General features: G+C 46.3%; 1 protein-coding gene and 1 non-coding gene across 3 annotated transcripts; both read right to left on the minus strand.

Moving 5' to 3' along the window:
- Positions 1-1,541: 1,541 nt before the first annotated feature.
- On the minus strand, positions 1,542-10,269 carry LOC119441499 (uncharacterized). Of its 2 annotated transcripts, XR_007465489.1 has the most exons (7): positions 9,924-10,269; positions 9,736-9,858; positions 8,828-8,926; positions 8,135-8,233; positions 7,775-7,864; positions 3,394-6,486; positions 1,542-3,343 (listed from the first exon to the last, which is right to left on the minus strand). XR_007465489.1 is itself a non-coding variant. In XM_037706119.2 (6 exons), the coding sequence occupies exons 1-6, from the start codon at positions 10,120-10,122 to the stop codon at positions 5,405-5,407; spliced, it is 1,692 nt and encodes a 563-aa protein (XP_037562047.1). In that variant the 5' UTR covers positions 10,123-10,269; the 3' UTR covers positions 1,542-5,404. The 2 variants fall into 2 exon arrangements, 1 of the variants encoding a protein (XP_037562047.1); XM_037706119.2 differs by having other exon boundaries at positions 1,542-6,486.
- A 2,303-nt stretch (positions 10,270-12,572) lies between these two features.
- Positions 12,573-12,644, minus strand: Trnam-cau (transfer RNA methionine (anticodon CAU)). The gene has a single exon. It is a non-coding gene; the product is annotated as a tRNA-Met (tRNA).
- Positions 12,645-16,341: the final 3,697 nt, after the last annotated feature.

Genomic DNA, 16,341 nt, shown 5'->3' on the forward strand with positions numbered 1-16,341 from the left:
AATGGACACTTTGCAAAATAGTGAGCGCCATCTGCCGTAGGCCTGAGGAAGCGTTCGGGGCGCTGGGTGCGAGATTATTTGTGTGGAGAGCATTCCCCGTCGTCTCCTTTTATTGCTACCTGTGCCATCGAGTTTGATCGCGTGAAATTCAGCTTGCCATCGAGTTTGATCGCGTGAAATTCAGCTTCCGTTGTTTGTTTAGTCGTCCTACGTCGTGTCAAAATGATGGAGGAAGACTGTATTCCGTTTTCTTTTTTGGACACGGGATGGATTTGCGACTTTTCGCGATGCTCGATTGCCAGCGACCAAGTATGGAGCTACCTGCACTCTACAACCGCGACCGTGCGTCAAGCCCATCGTGGTTGGGCATTTAAAGAAGAGGGCTACGTGAAGAACGTTATGCTCAATTTGAGCACTAGTGACCCACAAGTGGGTCTTGTTCGGGCGGCTTGCTTGCCATCGATGAAGTCCGGTGCCTACATTGTGACGGCGTGGTATCGCAAAGCAAGTGGGGACATCGCTGGAGCGCACTGCACATGTGTAGCCGGGTAAGAAATTACAAATGTTTTTCTGGCCAACAAAAATGCAGTTATCAGTGAAGAGCTCAGCGTTTGGCAGTGACTCGGGTCCCTAAAACACGCGCACGTTCGCTTTGAAACGAGTAGCAGACCCAGCATGCGCTAAACGAAAGTACTTAATATTTGCATTCTATGACGATTGGAAGCAGTACAGGTGTGTAGTTCTATCGTGCCTTGGTCCTGCGAACAGCGAAGAAAATGTAGAATGCAGTACATACATTACATGCGAACTGCGCTGTAGCTGTGGCCGTTTCTTGTCAAACGGACTTGTGTGCCTGCGCCAATGCGGGGTCAATCATTAGTACGTCTCGCTTCGGTGTTCGCTTGACTTCGATCTTGCTATAATCGCGCTTTAGTCATGCGCTAAGATTCCAATGCAAATGGACTTCAGTAGGCATGGAAGCTGTCCGTGCGAGAGTTGTCAGCGTTATAAAGAAACAAAACTCAAACTGGTGCGGATAACCGAAACCCCGGCCACGATTCCCTTTGCACTACATGTGAAATATAGGAACACGTTCGCCGCATATTTTTTCCTGTAAAGTGCTTTTGACTTCCACCTCAGCACAGTTTTATAAAGCGTTTAGGCGGTGGATCGTGGACACACTAACTGCGTACTGCCACGCCAAGGTTTCAGGGAATGCTTTAAGCAAGAGTGTGTAGTCCCCTCACATGAACATACTTTGCCGTCACTTCTACGTTTATGTTACTTTTCTTTCCGGCGCTGCAGCTTTAGAACAGCCTGCTTTCCTTAGGAATTCATACAATCTTAATTATCGGTTGTTTATATCCACCTATACTCACACTTTATGGACTGCAGGCTCAGTCAATCCTGTCAGCATGTTGCTGGAGTGCTGCTGAGCGTAACGGACAAGACGGCCAAGGAACAAGAGTCCTGTACCGATGTGCCATGCAAGTGGATTGTTCCTGCTGAAGGTGTAGTACCATATCTCCATTTGAAATGTTCTCTTTTTTTTACAAATTATTTGGAACATTGATTTTGTTGTCAGCCTCGGCTTGTCGAGTAATTCAGAAATCACAGTACACTAAATGAACTTTATTTTTGCATGTTATATTGAATCACAATTCGAAAGCAATGTTGACAAAACAAAAAGTATGCAACAGAATAGGCTGGTAAATATTGCTATTAGTAGATGGTAACAGCCTCCACTATAGAAAAACTTAAAAGCAGTACTGTACTGATTACGATAATAGATGTGTGTTGCATCACTGACATGTTTATTTTCTTTGTGGTGCAGTAAAAAAACAGGCCCCAAGGTTGCCACTTCAAGACATCCCCTTTCAGAGGCATGTTGTGAGCAAGCCTGCCTACGTTAAGAAGCAGCGCAAGTATGACCCCTGCCCCTATGTGCGACCGTCTCAAGACGAGATTTCGAAACTCAAGGCAAACCTTTCTGCGTGCTGCCCTTCACTACAAGTGCTACGCTACCTGTGTCCCGAGGACAAAGTAGCGCACAGTAACGTGAATCCTGATCGTCAGGTTTTAAATGATGAAGAGGATCTGTGGTCTGAGCAAGCTCAAACCCTCATAAGTGCTCATCTACAAACAATGGAGCCCCTCGATGATGTGCAACGTCAAACCATTTGCAGAGACACAATGGGTCAGGCAGCGAACAAGCTCTGGCACTCTGCAAGGACAGGTCGCATAACGGCCTCGGTGTTTAAAAGAGTGTGTCACTGTGTGAAGCCGGAAGGCTTGCTAAGAATGTTGCTCTACCCAAGCAATAGAGCCATGAGCGAAGCCATGGTTTATGGAAGGATGCATGAGCAAGATGCTGTTGAAGCATATTCCATACTTATACGCAGTCGAGATGTGCAACTGGAGGTGACCGAAACTGGGTTGCACATTCACAAGCACTACCCATTTTTGGCTGCCTCTCCAGATCGGATTGTTGTCCTGGATGGCGAGCAAGGATTGCTCGAGGTAAAATGCCTATTTTCGAAAAAGGGTATGACTGCAGAAGATGCATCCAAGGACAGCAAATTTTGCTGCATGCTGAAGGATGGGCAAGTCTACCTAAAAAAAGACCACGCCTACTACTACCAAGTTCAAGGGCAAATGGCTACAACAGGGCACAAGTGGTGCGATTTTGTCATATGGACAGAGGCACAAAACCGAGGTGAAATGCATCACATCCATGTAGAGAGAATTTTTTTCGATCGGCCATTCTGGGAAAATCATATGCTCCCAGCAATATTGCACTTCATGCTAAAAGCTTTCATCCCAGAGGTGCTCACTAGACGTGTAAAGCGACTGGGCAAGCTATATACAACGGGACAGTATGTCTCCTACAAGAAAATCAAGGACGGTTTTTATGTCTGTTCGCTGAAAGACAGCTTGGTGCTTAATATAAAGAAGCTCAAATAACTGCAAGAACTACGGTACAGTTGCAAGTGCGCCCAATTGAGGCTCGCACGTTCACTTCTCTTCAACAAATGGCTCCAATGTCACTTATCATGGCGGTGTTTCCATAACTTTCAGTGAAACTGTACTCCTGCAGGACGGCTGACCCCAATCTTCTGGTGCTGCCACTCAAGCGTATCAGCACCACCAAAGGGAGAAGAATGGCTCATCATGTATGGACGTGCCACCAAGGGGAACAGGCGGGACCCAACCATAATGCTAGTCAATGTCATTTTCTATCTGGACAGAGCATTCCAAACACATGAAGAGGAACTCGCTAGCTGGGAGCATTTCCCGGCGCACCCCAGCAGACTCCCTGGGACTACTTCACCGCAACAGGATCCTTAATTCAGTCCGTGGTTTGCTAGGAAGTTGGTAACTTAAGGCGCTCACCCTTCACTGTCATCTAAAGAAAGTTCTTGCACCTGCCATCACTCGGGTCGTACGCATTGCCGACAGCAGAACGACTGGCGTAGTACGAATGTGTACTGCCCGCATAAGCATTGCTGGTCGCCATACTGTCGTCCTTTTCATCGTGCTTGCCTACTGCCCCTATGATCTGATACTTGGCATAGACTTTCTCTCTGATCACTCTGCGCTCATCGATTGTTCCGCAAGTACTGTGACTTGACCTGCCTCTCTTCTAATCCTCCTGCACCACCCAAAATTAGCCTAAGTCTGACCGATTTTGTTCATGTGCCACTGCAGGTCCTGACATATATGGAACTGTTACCTCCACTGCCAGTTCTAGATAGTGATTAAATTGCTGCACCAATCAATGCCGTTGTTTGTCATGCATGTCACTGTCCCTCATACTGTACTGTTACCGACAACTGTACATGCCTTCGCGTGGTGAATTTCAGCGTCGTAAAGCAAGTGCTACCACAGGGAATATCCCTGGCCATGATCAGTGCTTTAACAGATCACTGCTTTGAGACTTTTTCCGTCGACAACTCCTGTGAGCCTTGCAAGTCTGCCAGTTGTTCCGATGATGACAATGCAAAAATTGCCCCGGACCTCTTGCCTGGTGAAGCTGAAGCTCTCCATAACTTATTGTTTTTATATAGATATTCATTACCTAAATGAGCGTCCCTTAGGCCAGACATGCCTTGTCGTATTCACACTGGAGATGTCCAGTCAATTCATAAACAACCCTTCCGAGTTAAATCAGTCTGAAAATACCTAGAGTAAAAAAAACTCAAATTTATTCACAAAACATTTTTTAAAAACTTGTGTTGTAAGCATACAGTTTGCCAAAGGCGAGGGCGCTCGAAGCTGCTAATGGTGACAACCAGAAAAGTGCTATGTATGGAAAATACATATATGCATATACATGCCACTGATAAAAAACAAATTTATAGATTCTAAAAATTTGTGTACGTTGGGTGGCTTATAGGGTAGAGAGATAGGTAGTTGAGAAGTGTGAGGCAGCTGTCGAGAGCTGCTATACACATACATAAACATACTAGCATCATTGAAATTTATGAGAAAAAAAGTTTCGCTGCTGCCCGCATGAGAGCACAGCATCTTATATTTGAACATTAAATCGGTAAGCAGGAAACTGCACATAGGAAAGAACAAGATGAATGCAATGGAAGATGAGCATGACAATGTCATCAGTAGTTTTGATAATATAGTAAAGGCAGCAGAGAAATTCTATACTGAACTTCACAGTACCTAAAGCATCCACACAAACTTTACTGGAAGGGTTCGTGTACAACTAGCGCTCAAGTGTTGCAAGGACTTTACATGTGCAGGGGACAAACGACAAGCAAACGAAGTATACCATTCAGTTTGATGAAAGGTGGGAATATTATACTTGGAAAACTTGTCTCTTCATACGAAATGTTCACGTGTACCGAGAGAAGAATGCCAACATTGTAATCGCAAAAATGGAGATATTCAATGACCTATAGCATTACAAGCCTATTACCTTGCTTTTGGCATCTTGTGAAATAGCCGAGGTCGAGGTAATGGAATCAAAGCAACACTCGCGTGACATCAACACGATAAACAGGCTGGATTAACAAAAGGATATTCAATATTAATATTATATCAATCAGGCGATCGAGAAATCTGCGAAATATAACCCGTGTCTGTACAGCTTCTGGAGGCTATGGAAAGGCGTTGAGTAACAATACCAGCAGTCACGAATAAAGTGTATAATCAAGGAGTATGGAAAGCATATACGTAACTTATCTATATGAATTGTATAGCTACCTTAATTCTTGACAAGCGCAAACGTATAGATCAAGAAGGGGATCATGCAATGAGAATCGCTGCTATGCTATGCACGGCGTGCTTAGACTTATTCAAGCTATAACTTGTGGAAGCTCTGGGAATGAGGATCACGGCTACCTGCGGTTTGCAGGTGGCATTGCTCGAGGCATTATTTTCATCCTTGTTAGTCGGTGTCCTTAATGAGTACATTTCGATAATTGCTTAAAAAGCAGCACACTTTGAAGATGTGCTCAGCAATGTCCATCATACAAATTGGAAATGGCCTGTCTAGGATATGGAAGCTTTTGACACGTGCGATCACTCTTTCTACATGAACCCTTGCCGATGCAATGCGCCTTGTCTCTAATACATCTTGGGCATTCATTTGCATTTCATGTCGTTCTCGAAAAGGAGGCCTGTATACTGTCAGGTCAGGAGGCAAGTAGGGGAATGTGAACCCTTTATCAACCATAATAGCATCACCAGGCTCCAAGTCATCCAGAAGCCCACTACACTGCAGAATATTCTTATCCGATACAGAGCCTCCCCACAAACGAGATACAAATGCTATGTATCCGTCAGGTGTGCACCCAATAAGGACTTTATACGTATTGTAGTGTTTGTAGGAAGAAAATGTCTGGCGCTGCGCACTTTGAGACGATGGTCGCTGTATTCTGACCTCTGTGGCATCCAAAATAAGCCTCGTGTTTTCGAAATGTCGAAAAGATTTTGGGAGGTGAGGCAGAATTTGTTCTCGTGAAGGTATATGGTTAAGGTGCCGAAGCTCCCTCTCTAGGAAGTTTATCCACGTTGTGAAAATACGGCTCACTTGGCTTTCGGATATACTGAAGTTGCGCGCGAGCTCCTTTCCACGCATTCCAGTCCTAAGCCGCACAAGAACCATAAAAAATTCCATGGCTAATTCAGTTTCTTTCGGCCGGCCACGAGTTTCATTTTGGCTTTTTTTTTCCCAGTTCCAGTAAGACATCTCATCAGCCCTAGGTGTAAGGTATTGCAGCAACGAATGAAAAACTTCATAGCGCGGTAACCCAGTGTAAAACATACAGCTCTTGGGCGACTCCTGAATTGTTTCTAGTGTAAGCAACTGCAACTTGGATGCATCAAGCTGACTTTCAAGACGGTCATTCCTTTGCTGCAGTTTTGTCACAGTATCATGCAGCAGTCCAAGTTTTTCCTCCATGTGGTTTAGTTTCTCCTTCAACTCATTGCAGGAAGCACAATCACTTCTAGCTTGTTCCTTGTGGTCTGCAAAAAATAAAGAATTGACAAAAATCAGGCGAAACAAAAGGTACAGACATACAGACACAACTAGTTTGGACAAGGAACTACTTCCATTGAATCAAGCTTGAGGCACACTTTATATGCAATAACATAGGGTTGGGTTAAGAGAGTAACAAGACGTTAACATCATAGCAGCAGACAAAACAACATTGTGCAGCACTGTGTACTAACCACGGTGCAAGATATACTATTTTTAGGTGAGGTCACTGTCCGGCCAGGAGTGAGGTGTGAGCGACCGGGTAAAGTGTCAACGTTGCGCACCCGAATGTCTTTCACTGAGTGGTAATCTATACCCAGAGCAGCACAACTTAACAACCAAAAGCATGGTAACTGAGACTACACATGCAATCGCAGAGGCCATGCCAAAAATCTTATTGCTCTAGCAACCGGCACATCGCAAGTCATCTAAAATCACACAAATGCGTATCGCATCCCCGCATCTCTGACAGGCGTGTTTCAGTGAACTGCTCCTCACTCGCCTTACACCACTTAAAGCGAAAAAGCAGATTTAAAAAATAATTGAAGTATGAAGTTTACAACTTTAACTAATAAAAAAGAAACTTAAATTCTGTGAACTGCACTTAAGAATATCCAGTCCAGTCATTTGTGTATGCGACTTATTTTGGCCATTTCTGTGCAGTAGTGGCAAGAAATAAACAGCAAACATTGAGCTTAGGCTAAATTAAACATCCTGCTTACCTAAAGTACCTCCTTCTTACTTCTGGGTGAAATGTGCCACTACAGACAACCACTCTGGTGAAGGCACTACCATGTTTGACATGGGGCTATTTGGCAGCAACTGCGAAATATTTTGTTGCTTTCCAGTAATGCTTCCAGCCAATAACCTGAGCATGTAATTCGAGGAGGTGATTAAATTATTTTTATGAAATAACCTAGCATGTCTGCTTGTCTAATAAATAGATATTTAATTAATCTACAATTATGTTGACTCGCCACAAAATGCACAAAGTCATTCTACCACCATGACTTCCTTCTATAGAATTGAAAAATTGATGCATTGTAGGCCACTCTCAGATACATCACTAATTTGTGCGTAGTACTATTACAAACACTTCATAAGCATTGTAACAATATCACAAAAGCCAATGAAACATTTTCTTCTACTATCACTTTGCTTTTTCTTACTTCATTGCCTCTTGGCTTCATATGGTATGTTTATTAGCAGCTTAAGTGCTAAGTAGTGAAAGCGGAGATTAAGAAACTCAAGTTCTGTTCATGCAAAATTAATTACCATTGCAGTCATTGGGTGGCTCCTTTAACCGAGGCAGACTCTGACCTAAAGCTTGATCACTGGGAGCCTCCTCGGGAAGAGTGCATGTTTCTGAAATTGAAATTACAAGTTTATCACACAAAACCATGTATTACCTAATATTGCACATATACAACATGAATGGAGGTATACACATTTGTGAATATATAGCATTGTCATCATCTTTTGGCTCAGCTGCAGTGGCATATTGCATGTTTCCAGTTACGTTAATCACAGCAGCTGAGAGAGTTCCTTGCGAATAAAAAAAACTAAGTGGGCATTGGGGCTCAGCATGCTTGTATCTTGCTATTTTTGAAGCAGGTGATGTTGCAAAATGCTCACCATTCTCGTCCTTATCACATGAAGCAGCCCCATTGGATTTGACGTCAGTAGATGCACTCTTGCTTTTCTCTTCCTGCAGCGTCGTAGAAGCTGAACCGCCTGCATTACAAAGCACATTTAGTGCTGTGCAAACTGTTACATGTATGTATTAAAACAAGGCTAAAATGAAGTCCAGCGATGAACTAGAGTGGCTTGGATAGGTGCTAACACATGCAACCTGTCGCATCGCCACCTGTCGGACCAGACTGCATTCCGTCGGCTAGCCTTTGCTTCATATCGCTCACTTCGGCCTATAGCCTCAGCATGCTCTATAAAGTATTTGGGCGTCCATTTGTCTTCTCATTTGTCATGGAACACTCATATAGACGCCATAGTTAGCAATGCATCTAAAGCACTTGGCTTCGTTTGGTGCAACTTGCGTTTAGCTCACCCGGCGACTAAACTTCTTGTGTTGTACTACTTTGGTACGCTCTAAAATCGAATACATTTGGAACCTAACTCTGATTGTCAACTTTGACATATTGAATGTTTCATGTTATGTTAATCGCAACAGCTAAGCAAGTTCCATGTGAATCAGTAAATATTAGGTGGGCAGTGAGGCTCAGCATGCATGCAACTGTGGCTGCTCGTCAGCCTGACTGGCAGCATTGTAACCTGACATTTTTGAAGCAGGTAATGTTGCAAAATGCTGACCATTCTCGTCCTTATCAGATGCAGCAGCCCCGTTGGATTTGGTGCCTGTAGATGCACTCTTGCTTTTCTCTTCCTGCAGCGTTGTAGAAGCTGGACCGCCTGCATTACAATGCACATTTAGTGATGTGCAAACTGTTACATGTATGCATTAAAACAAAGCTAAAATGAAGCCCAGCGATGAACTCTTAGAGTGGCTTGGATAGACGCTAACACATGCAACCTGTCACATCATCATATATCAGAGCAGATTGCATTCCGTCGGCTAGCCTTTGATTCATATCGCTCAGTTATCTGTCACTTCGAGTGGCAGCATAGAATAATCGCGGACTTTGCGCCATATTTTCCAACGGATTGCATTTGTCATATAACTCGTCGCATCAAGTAGCCCATCTATGTGCTATCGGATGTGCAGCGACGTGCGAGACTGTATGACACTTTTAAAAATAATCATTAACAAATACGACCCTCGATTTTTATTTATTGCGCAATAAAAACGCGTGTGTTAGTTGACACGCGCATATGCGCACGATTTAAGCCGGCGAGACGCCGGCGGAGCGAGTCCGCGCTCTGAGAGCTGTGAGCGTACACCGAGAACAAGAGCACGGTCTGGAACCACCAGTTGCCGATGCCGCCGCTCGCATGAAACGCCGGCGACGCTTGCCCGCGTTTAGAGAGCGCGCTCTGAAACCACTGGCCGATACCGCCACGCGCATGGTTTAGGCACGGCCGCTGGATTTTTTTTTTTTTTTTTTTATCCAGCGGCCGTGGTTTAATCCGCCGAGACGCCGGCAGCGCGAGCCCACGTTCAGATAACTACGAGCTCACACCTAAAACAAGCACGTTCTAAAACCACTACCTGATGCCGTCGTGCGCATGCCACACCGGAATCCTACTTCGTTGTCACTTACGTGCTGTTGCATGCCTCTTAATCCAACGACCATGCCGGTCCACTGCAGCCGGTCCGGCAGTTCGGGTGTATGAGAAAACAGTTGGCACGTAGTCAGGGTGGCTAGAAAAGTTTGAAGGCCGGCCTAAAATTGAAGAAGTGGAAAAATTAATACAAATGACTCACTACAGGCCAAAATTCATGACATACCTGCTATAAAGTGCTCGCTGCAAATCCTTGAGTGCACGTTTGGCTGCCACACTGAGCCGTCCGCATTCAACCGCTTTACGGCGTTCACCCATGACGCTCTTTTCAGTGGATACAGCTTCTCGGACGGAAACCGAAAAAAACCCACGTTATTCTTGCCGTAATAATTCGTACACCCATACGCGACGCAGTGCGCTGGCATGACACTCAGAAACGTGGGCACGGGAGCTTGCCTGAACGTGCCGGAGTGACCAGCCAGGCAGGGAGCTGTCGTCTGCTATCATTCCAACCATGTAGGGGGCGCTCGCAAACGACGCGCTCGCGCATGCGCAGCAGCTTTTTTGCAAAGTGTCCATTGCGGAGTATAAGGCAGCTGGCTGGAATGTACGTAGACCCAGGAATTTGTACTCTGACCGTGCACATGCCCAACGGTGTTACGATATGCCCGCCAGCAGTACGAATTTGCGCTCCAGACCAAGACGTGATAACCTTTCTAAGGTCCGTCGCTAGTTTTCTACACAAGATTGAGTAGTCGGCACCCGTGTCCAATAACACTAACGTGGCGGCCGCCGAGCACAACAGGTATATCTAGCGAGAGTCTGTCGTTGAGTTCGGCTGCTGTCGTCATTGAATCGTGCTGAGTAGACCGTGCTCGCGTCGATGGGAGGTCTTCGGAAGGGCGATTATTAGCGGCCTCGCCCCCGAAGGTCGCTGTTCTTAGTTTTCCCGGCGAGGGCTTGGCGATCGTCCCTGCGTTGCCATTGGGGGCCTTCTAGGAGCTGGGGAAGATCGCCTGGGGGACGGCGAGCGCGGCTGCCGCCGCGGGAACAGTGGCATACTCTGCTGGTTCAGGTATTCTTCAATCGCCCTAATTAAACCTTTCGCCATATCTGTGCCTTGGTGAATCCGCGGCAAAACCTTGCAGTCCGAGGCGGCGGTATACGTGACCGGCTTCTCCACAGTGATAGCACAGAGGTCTTCTCTCCGGGATACGCCAGACGTCAGATTTCCTTTCGAGCGGGCGCCGATATACTCCATACGTTGGATGGGTTGCACTGATGGGAGCGGCGGGACGTATAACGCGGCGTAATACGTGGCGGGGACGAAATGGGTCGGAGCGAAGACGGGGAGGGACTCACCCCAAAACTTCCGCATACGACGGCCGCTGCAACTGTGCTGTCACAGGCGGCGCATTGCTGCGAGGAACGGGACCTTGGATCGCTTGCTGCGCTTCATTTCTCATGAGGGCAAAAATGGAACCCAGCGTGGGCTGAGGCGGGCAGCTGAGCCGTTGAAGATCAACGTGCCCGCACCACATAGCGGATAAGGTCTCGGAGAACGCCCACGTTTCCAAAGGCAATCGCGTCCGTGAGTGAAGCAGCGTTCGCGTGCCTGTCACACGGAGCTGAGCGCTCCTCAGCCTCTACCTCTTGTCCTTCAGCGCCCGCCTCTTGCCGAGCGCGCGTCCCAGTCACAACTTCCTTCTCAGCGCTGGCTCGTGATACTCTACAGCGGCAATATTGAGCAGCAGCTTGTGATTCTGCAGCACCTATTGTCAGTTTGTAGTTCCTGATGGCTACAACGTATGCCCAAGCAATTATAATTGAAACCAAACTTGAAAGTCATGCTTCGCCGTACCGCCGATGCCGACAGTGATCGACCGCGGAGATACTGGTGAATTTGGTGATGGTGACATTTTGAGTCAATTGGAGCAGCCTCTGATTGGCTCAGAATGCCACCGCTGCCGAATTTGATGACATGGGGGAACTTGAAAATGCCCAAAGTGTTACCCCAGGTAGCATCATAACCACCATGTTTTGGGCATCACACCCTGTAAGGGGTGCAGAAGAAAGCTTAGCATCTTCTTTCTTGGCAAACCAAGCAATTCAAGTGTTATATTGAACAATTCGGACCATGAAGTGCAATCCTGTTGCAAAATTTAAGGAAGAGCAAAGCGGCGGTAAGGGTAAAATTTTTTTAGTTTAATAGTTTATTTATTATTTAGATGGCACGTCACGGTAGATCTAATACGGCCCGAGTGCCATATAACAAACCTGCGCGGAAGTCACGTGACAATTAAACCTAACCTTTATACGCGCACATGAGTTTTAGCGCACCTATGGTGCGGCCGATATTGAGATTAAGCCGTTGCCTCCAGATTACCCCTATGTCGAGCTGCTATAATCATAGAACGAGTGTGACAATTAACTTGGCATTAAGAGTACTGACGACACGAAGAGCCGTTTGAAATAAATTTTTATTTGCGAAAAATTCAGTTCACGCGCGCTTCTATAAGTGCATATGCAGTCGGCTGCCTAGAAGAAAACGTGCAACGGGCATTCCGTATGGACTGGCCAACAACAGGGGGCTAGCTATTCCTAAAGGAATAGTTAACATTTTACGCAAGGAATTAATTTTTTACATATCTGATCGCGCTGCGGTTGTGCACACCACTCGATCGCATCACGCTGCTAGCTTCACAATGGAGGGAGGATAGAACTTTCTGCATCTGTGCGCCTGTGGCTCACTTTCGAATTTAGGTACTTGTAGAACAAGAGAACCTCAACAATGGCGAGCATATTGCTCCCCCTGTAAATATACATAAGAACATTAAAAAAAAAAAAAGAAAAGCTGACTGGAAAAAAAAAAATGTAGCAGAGCGTGGTTTCGATCCACGGACCTCTGGGTTATGGGCCCAGCACGCTTCCACTGCGCCACTCTGCTGAACGGCTCCCTTAGGTCTTAAAGAGGCTTGGAGTGCCACAGATAATTGTTGCCGGTAGGTTATGTCATTTTTTTTTTTGCTGCGTACAGCTAGTTGTAAATTATCTGCTACACGAGCCTATTTAGCATCAACTGAATGTTCGATTTCCTCGTCAAGGGGCTGCTGAGGCCGCGCCACCTCAGTAGAGCGTACACACACACACATAGGCTAATGAGACCAAGTGTATGTTCATGTGAAATGAGAAAGAAATTTACAGAAGAATAAAATTGGGTTGGAGTGCATACGGAAGGCATTGCCAAATCCTGACTGGGAGCTTACCACTGTCGTTGAAAAGAAAAGTCTACAATCATTGCATTCTACCAGTGCTAACATATGGGGCAGAAACTTGGAGGTTACCAAAGAAGCTCGAGAACAAGGACCGCGCAAAGAGCGATGGAACGGAAAATGTTAGGCCTCACGTTAAGATACAAGAGAGCGGTGTGGATCAGAGAACAAACGGGGATAAACGATATTGTAGTTGACATTAAGCGAAATAAATGGAGCTGGGCAGGCCATGTAATGCGTAGGATGGATAACCTAAAGCCCCTCCATCCACGCGCCACCGCCGCTTCTGCTGGCCGGCGAAAACGCGTATGGAGGGGCTTTAGGATAACCGGTGGACCATTATTAGGGTTACAGAATGGATACCAAGAGAAGGGAAGCGTAGTGGAGGACGGCAGAAAACCAGGTGGGATGATGAAGTTAGGAAAATTGCAGGCGCAAGTTGGAATACGCTAGCGCAAGACAGGTGTAATTGGAGATCGCAGGGAGAGGCCTTCGTCCTGCAGTGGACATAAATATTGACCCTTTTCGCGGAGCAGTTTGTTGTAGAGAAACGAATGGCGCTTACGGCGGCACGCCATACGTCTCCTCAGCGACCGCGCACGAATACGAAACCGCTTCTACCTAACTTCTGTGCGATCAGCTGCCGGAAATGCAACTGAGTTTTCGCTAACGCACTGTGCTCCATTCATGCTGGTTTGAATCATGATGATTGAAGACATGTGCAGTAGTTGGCTAGCTGCAAATATAGTGACTGGTATATTAAGGAATGTAGTGAATTTGTTGCGCCAAGTTCGCGGACCGCTGCTGCAACTGTCCGTACGTGTTTCCGGCACTTCGAGATATACGGCTTTCCTCGAGGATACAGAAATTTGCTCAACCGCCAGCGTTGTATTGCTAACCTTCAAAGAAAGAGCTTCAGCCCTGGTACGTCGGCAAGAGTGAGTACCGCTCGCCAAACAATGATAACGGGAGTAGCGCCGCTTTCTGTCATTGTAGGTTTCGCGCACAGTATCTACTCACATCTACCCCAACCTGCAAGAACGCTTACACCTACACCTTCGCCAAAGTGCCAAGAATAATTGAATGGGCGACCACTTGAATATATGCGCGCAGCGCACTGTATGAGCACAATAAGTGACGGTACTACACCGATAGCGCACGAATGGTCGAAGCTGAATGTTTCGTGACGGCCCACAAGAGAAAGTACATTTTCTCACAAGGTATTACAATGTACAGAGCAGCTACGTTTCAAGCCTTGTGTGCAGCAAGAACAAATCTAACTGAACTGAGCACACCCACGAGCGATTAGGCAGAAAATTATCAGATAGTGACCCCACCAAGGAACCTTACTGAGTCAGAAACTTGACAAGCCGCCGCTTCAAAATATTTGCCAAATAAAGAACGAAGAGCGAAACACGCTAATCCGGATTCAATTTATGAGCGGAAAGTTTGGATAGCTTGAAATACATATTTAGCCCCGCTTTTAGAGCAAGCACCATACGCTGCTCGAGCCGTTTGGACGTAGCTTAAACAGCTCCAAAAGCGCTTTAACATGTTCTCTGAAGCTGTGGCCAAAGCTTCGTGTCGTCCACCCAGTCACCGTCTACGATATCTCCCGAAACAGATGTTTTCTAAGCCGCGCCGGGCGTCATACACTTCCATTGTAAACAAGGAGGCAACGGAGCAGTTGAGGCAAGCAATGGACGCGTCACCACGTGATCAAACATGGCAGCGCCCACGGGATGGCCGCGAAAAGGGTCAATAGGCTGCTGCTGCTGATGATGATGTTCATGTGTGGTTGATCAGAGTCGACCCAGTTGATAACACCGTGGTTGAGAAATCACCAGTGATTTTAATCACGTCTGAGTAAACTCAGCTTTTTGTCGTGTATATGGCCTCTTTCGCCAGGCAGCCACAAGAAAAGAAAGAAAGAGACGCGGTTTGGATAGTCATCGTACATGACTTCGGCCGAATGAAAGGCTTTTTAGACCCTGGCCTCCGGTTAGGTGGTGTCCAACCCAATGCAAATCTCAAAGGCCATGTTTTTTTTTTTTTTTTTTTTTTGGCTGCATGCAGCGAAAGCATATATAGTAGTGCCCCTGGTAGTAATGCACGCTGTGGTATTGTAGTGAAAACAATTGCGGACGCCGGAACCGAAACACGCCGTATGCTGGGTGTCCAACCTGGTGTCTATGGTGGGTATTCGGCTCCCGCAATCACTTCTGCCGCATGTAGCCAGCAAAGGCATGGTCTTTGAGATCTGCATTTGTTATCCACAGGGCGTCACCATTGGGGAGTGGGTTTGGACGCCGCATCTTAAAAGTAATTGGCTAACTTTTTAATTCTCTAATGGTGTGGGTGCGCGCTTGCTTGTGTGTGTGTGTGTCGACAGCATAAGGACGGTAGTGCCATTGAATTAACAGTCCTAGTGGCAAAGCAAGCCCACGCCTCTCACGATGCGCCAACAGCTGATAACCAACATCAGGGAAACGCGATGACATGGGCGGCAAGCCTAGGTTGAATTGTTGCCTCCGAGACCTTGCGGCGCGCGCTGACCGATCTCAAAGGCCATGGGGGAAAATGTATTTCTCACTGACAGCGTCGATGGCACTCCTGTCCCGTTCATGCTAAGCTTAGCGCGCTAGAATCGCTGGTGCTCCTAGCATAGTTAGTATAATTATTCTAGAGGGAACGCTGGGCGAAAAAAGCGGCAACCGCAAAGGCAGCATCATACAGCTAATATAACCACCTCTGTAGATGAAAAGCTATGAATTAAAATCAGTAATCGCAAGGGCGCCGCCATGTTGCTACGATGTACAGGTGCGCAGGCGCGGACGACGAGATGCGATTCCGACAAGCGGCGCAATTAACGGTAGGGTCCCGGCACGGTCTCGGGACCTTGGAACCATCTTCTGCATATTTATCTCGTAATTGCACTCTGAAAAAAAAAAAAAATAAACTAAAGAAGTTTGTTTGATCCTAAGTATAGTGACGTCATCTATTTCAGGCGCCTGCAAACATAATCTTTCACGCACCGTAAATTTACATCAAAATTTTATAAATAGGCATGGGATCTTTCTGAAGATATAAGGAATGAACTTTACACATTGGCCATACGTGTATGCTACGTAGAGCGTTGCTTTGACATCAGATTTTGTGTATTTTAAGCGTTACAAAAACTTGAGGTGGCAACATGTGGCGGCGCCTTTAGCGGTTGCAAATTCTTTCGCCCAGCTATTCCTAAATAGTTAATCAAAGAAGTAATATAACATACTCTAGAGGAAAAACTCCCCATAGCGCCCATGTATTGAAATCGGAAACCACAAGGGCGCCGCTTGTTGCTACTCTGTGCAGGCGCGCAATCAACGCGAT

This window comes from Dermacentor silvarum, chromosome 2 (genome assembly GCF_013339745.2).
Source record: "Dermacentor silvarum isolate Dsil-2018 chromosome 2, BIME_Dsil_1.4, whole genome shotgun sequence".
NCBI lineage: Eukaryota > Metazoa > Arthropoda > Arachnida > Ixodida > Ixodidae > Dermacentor > Dermacentor silvarum.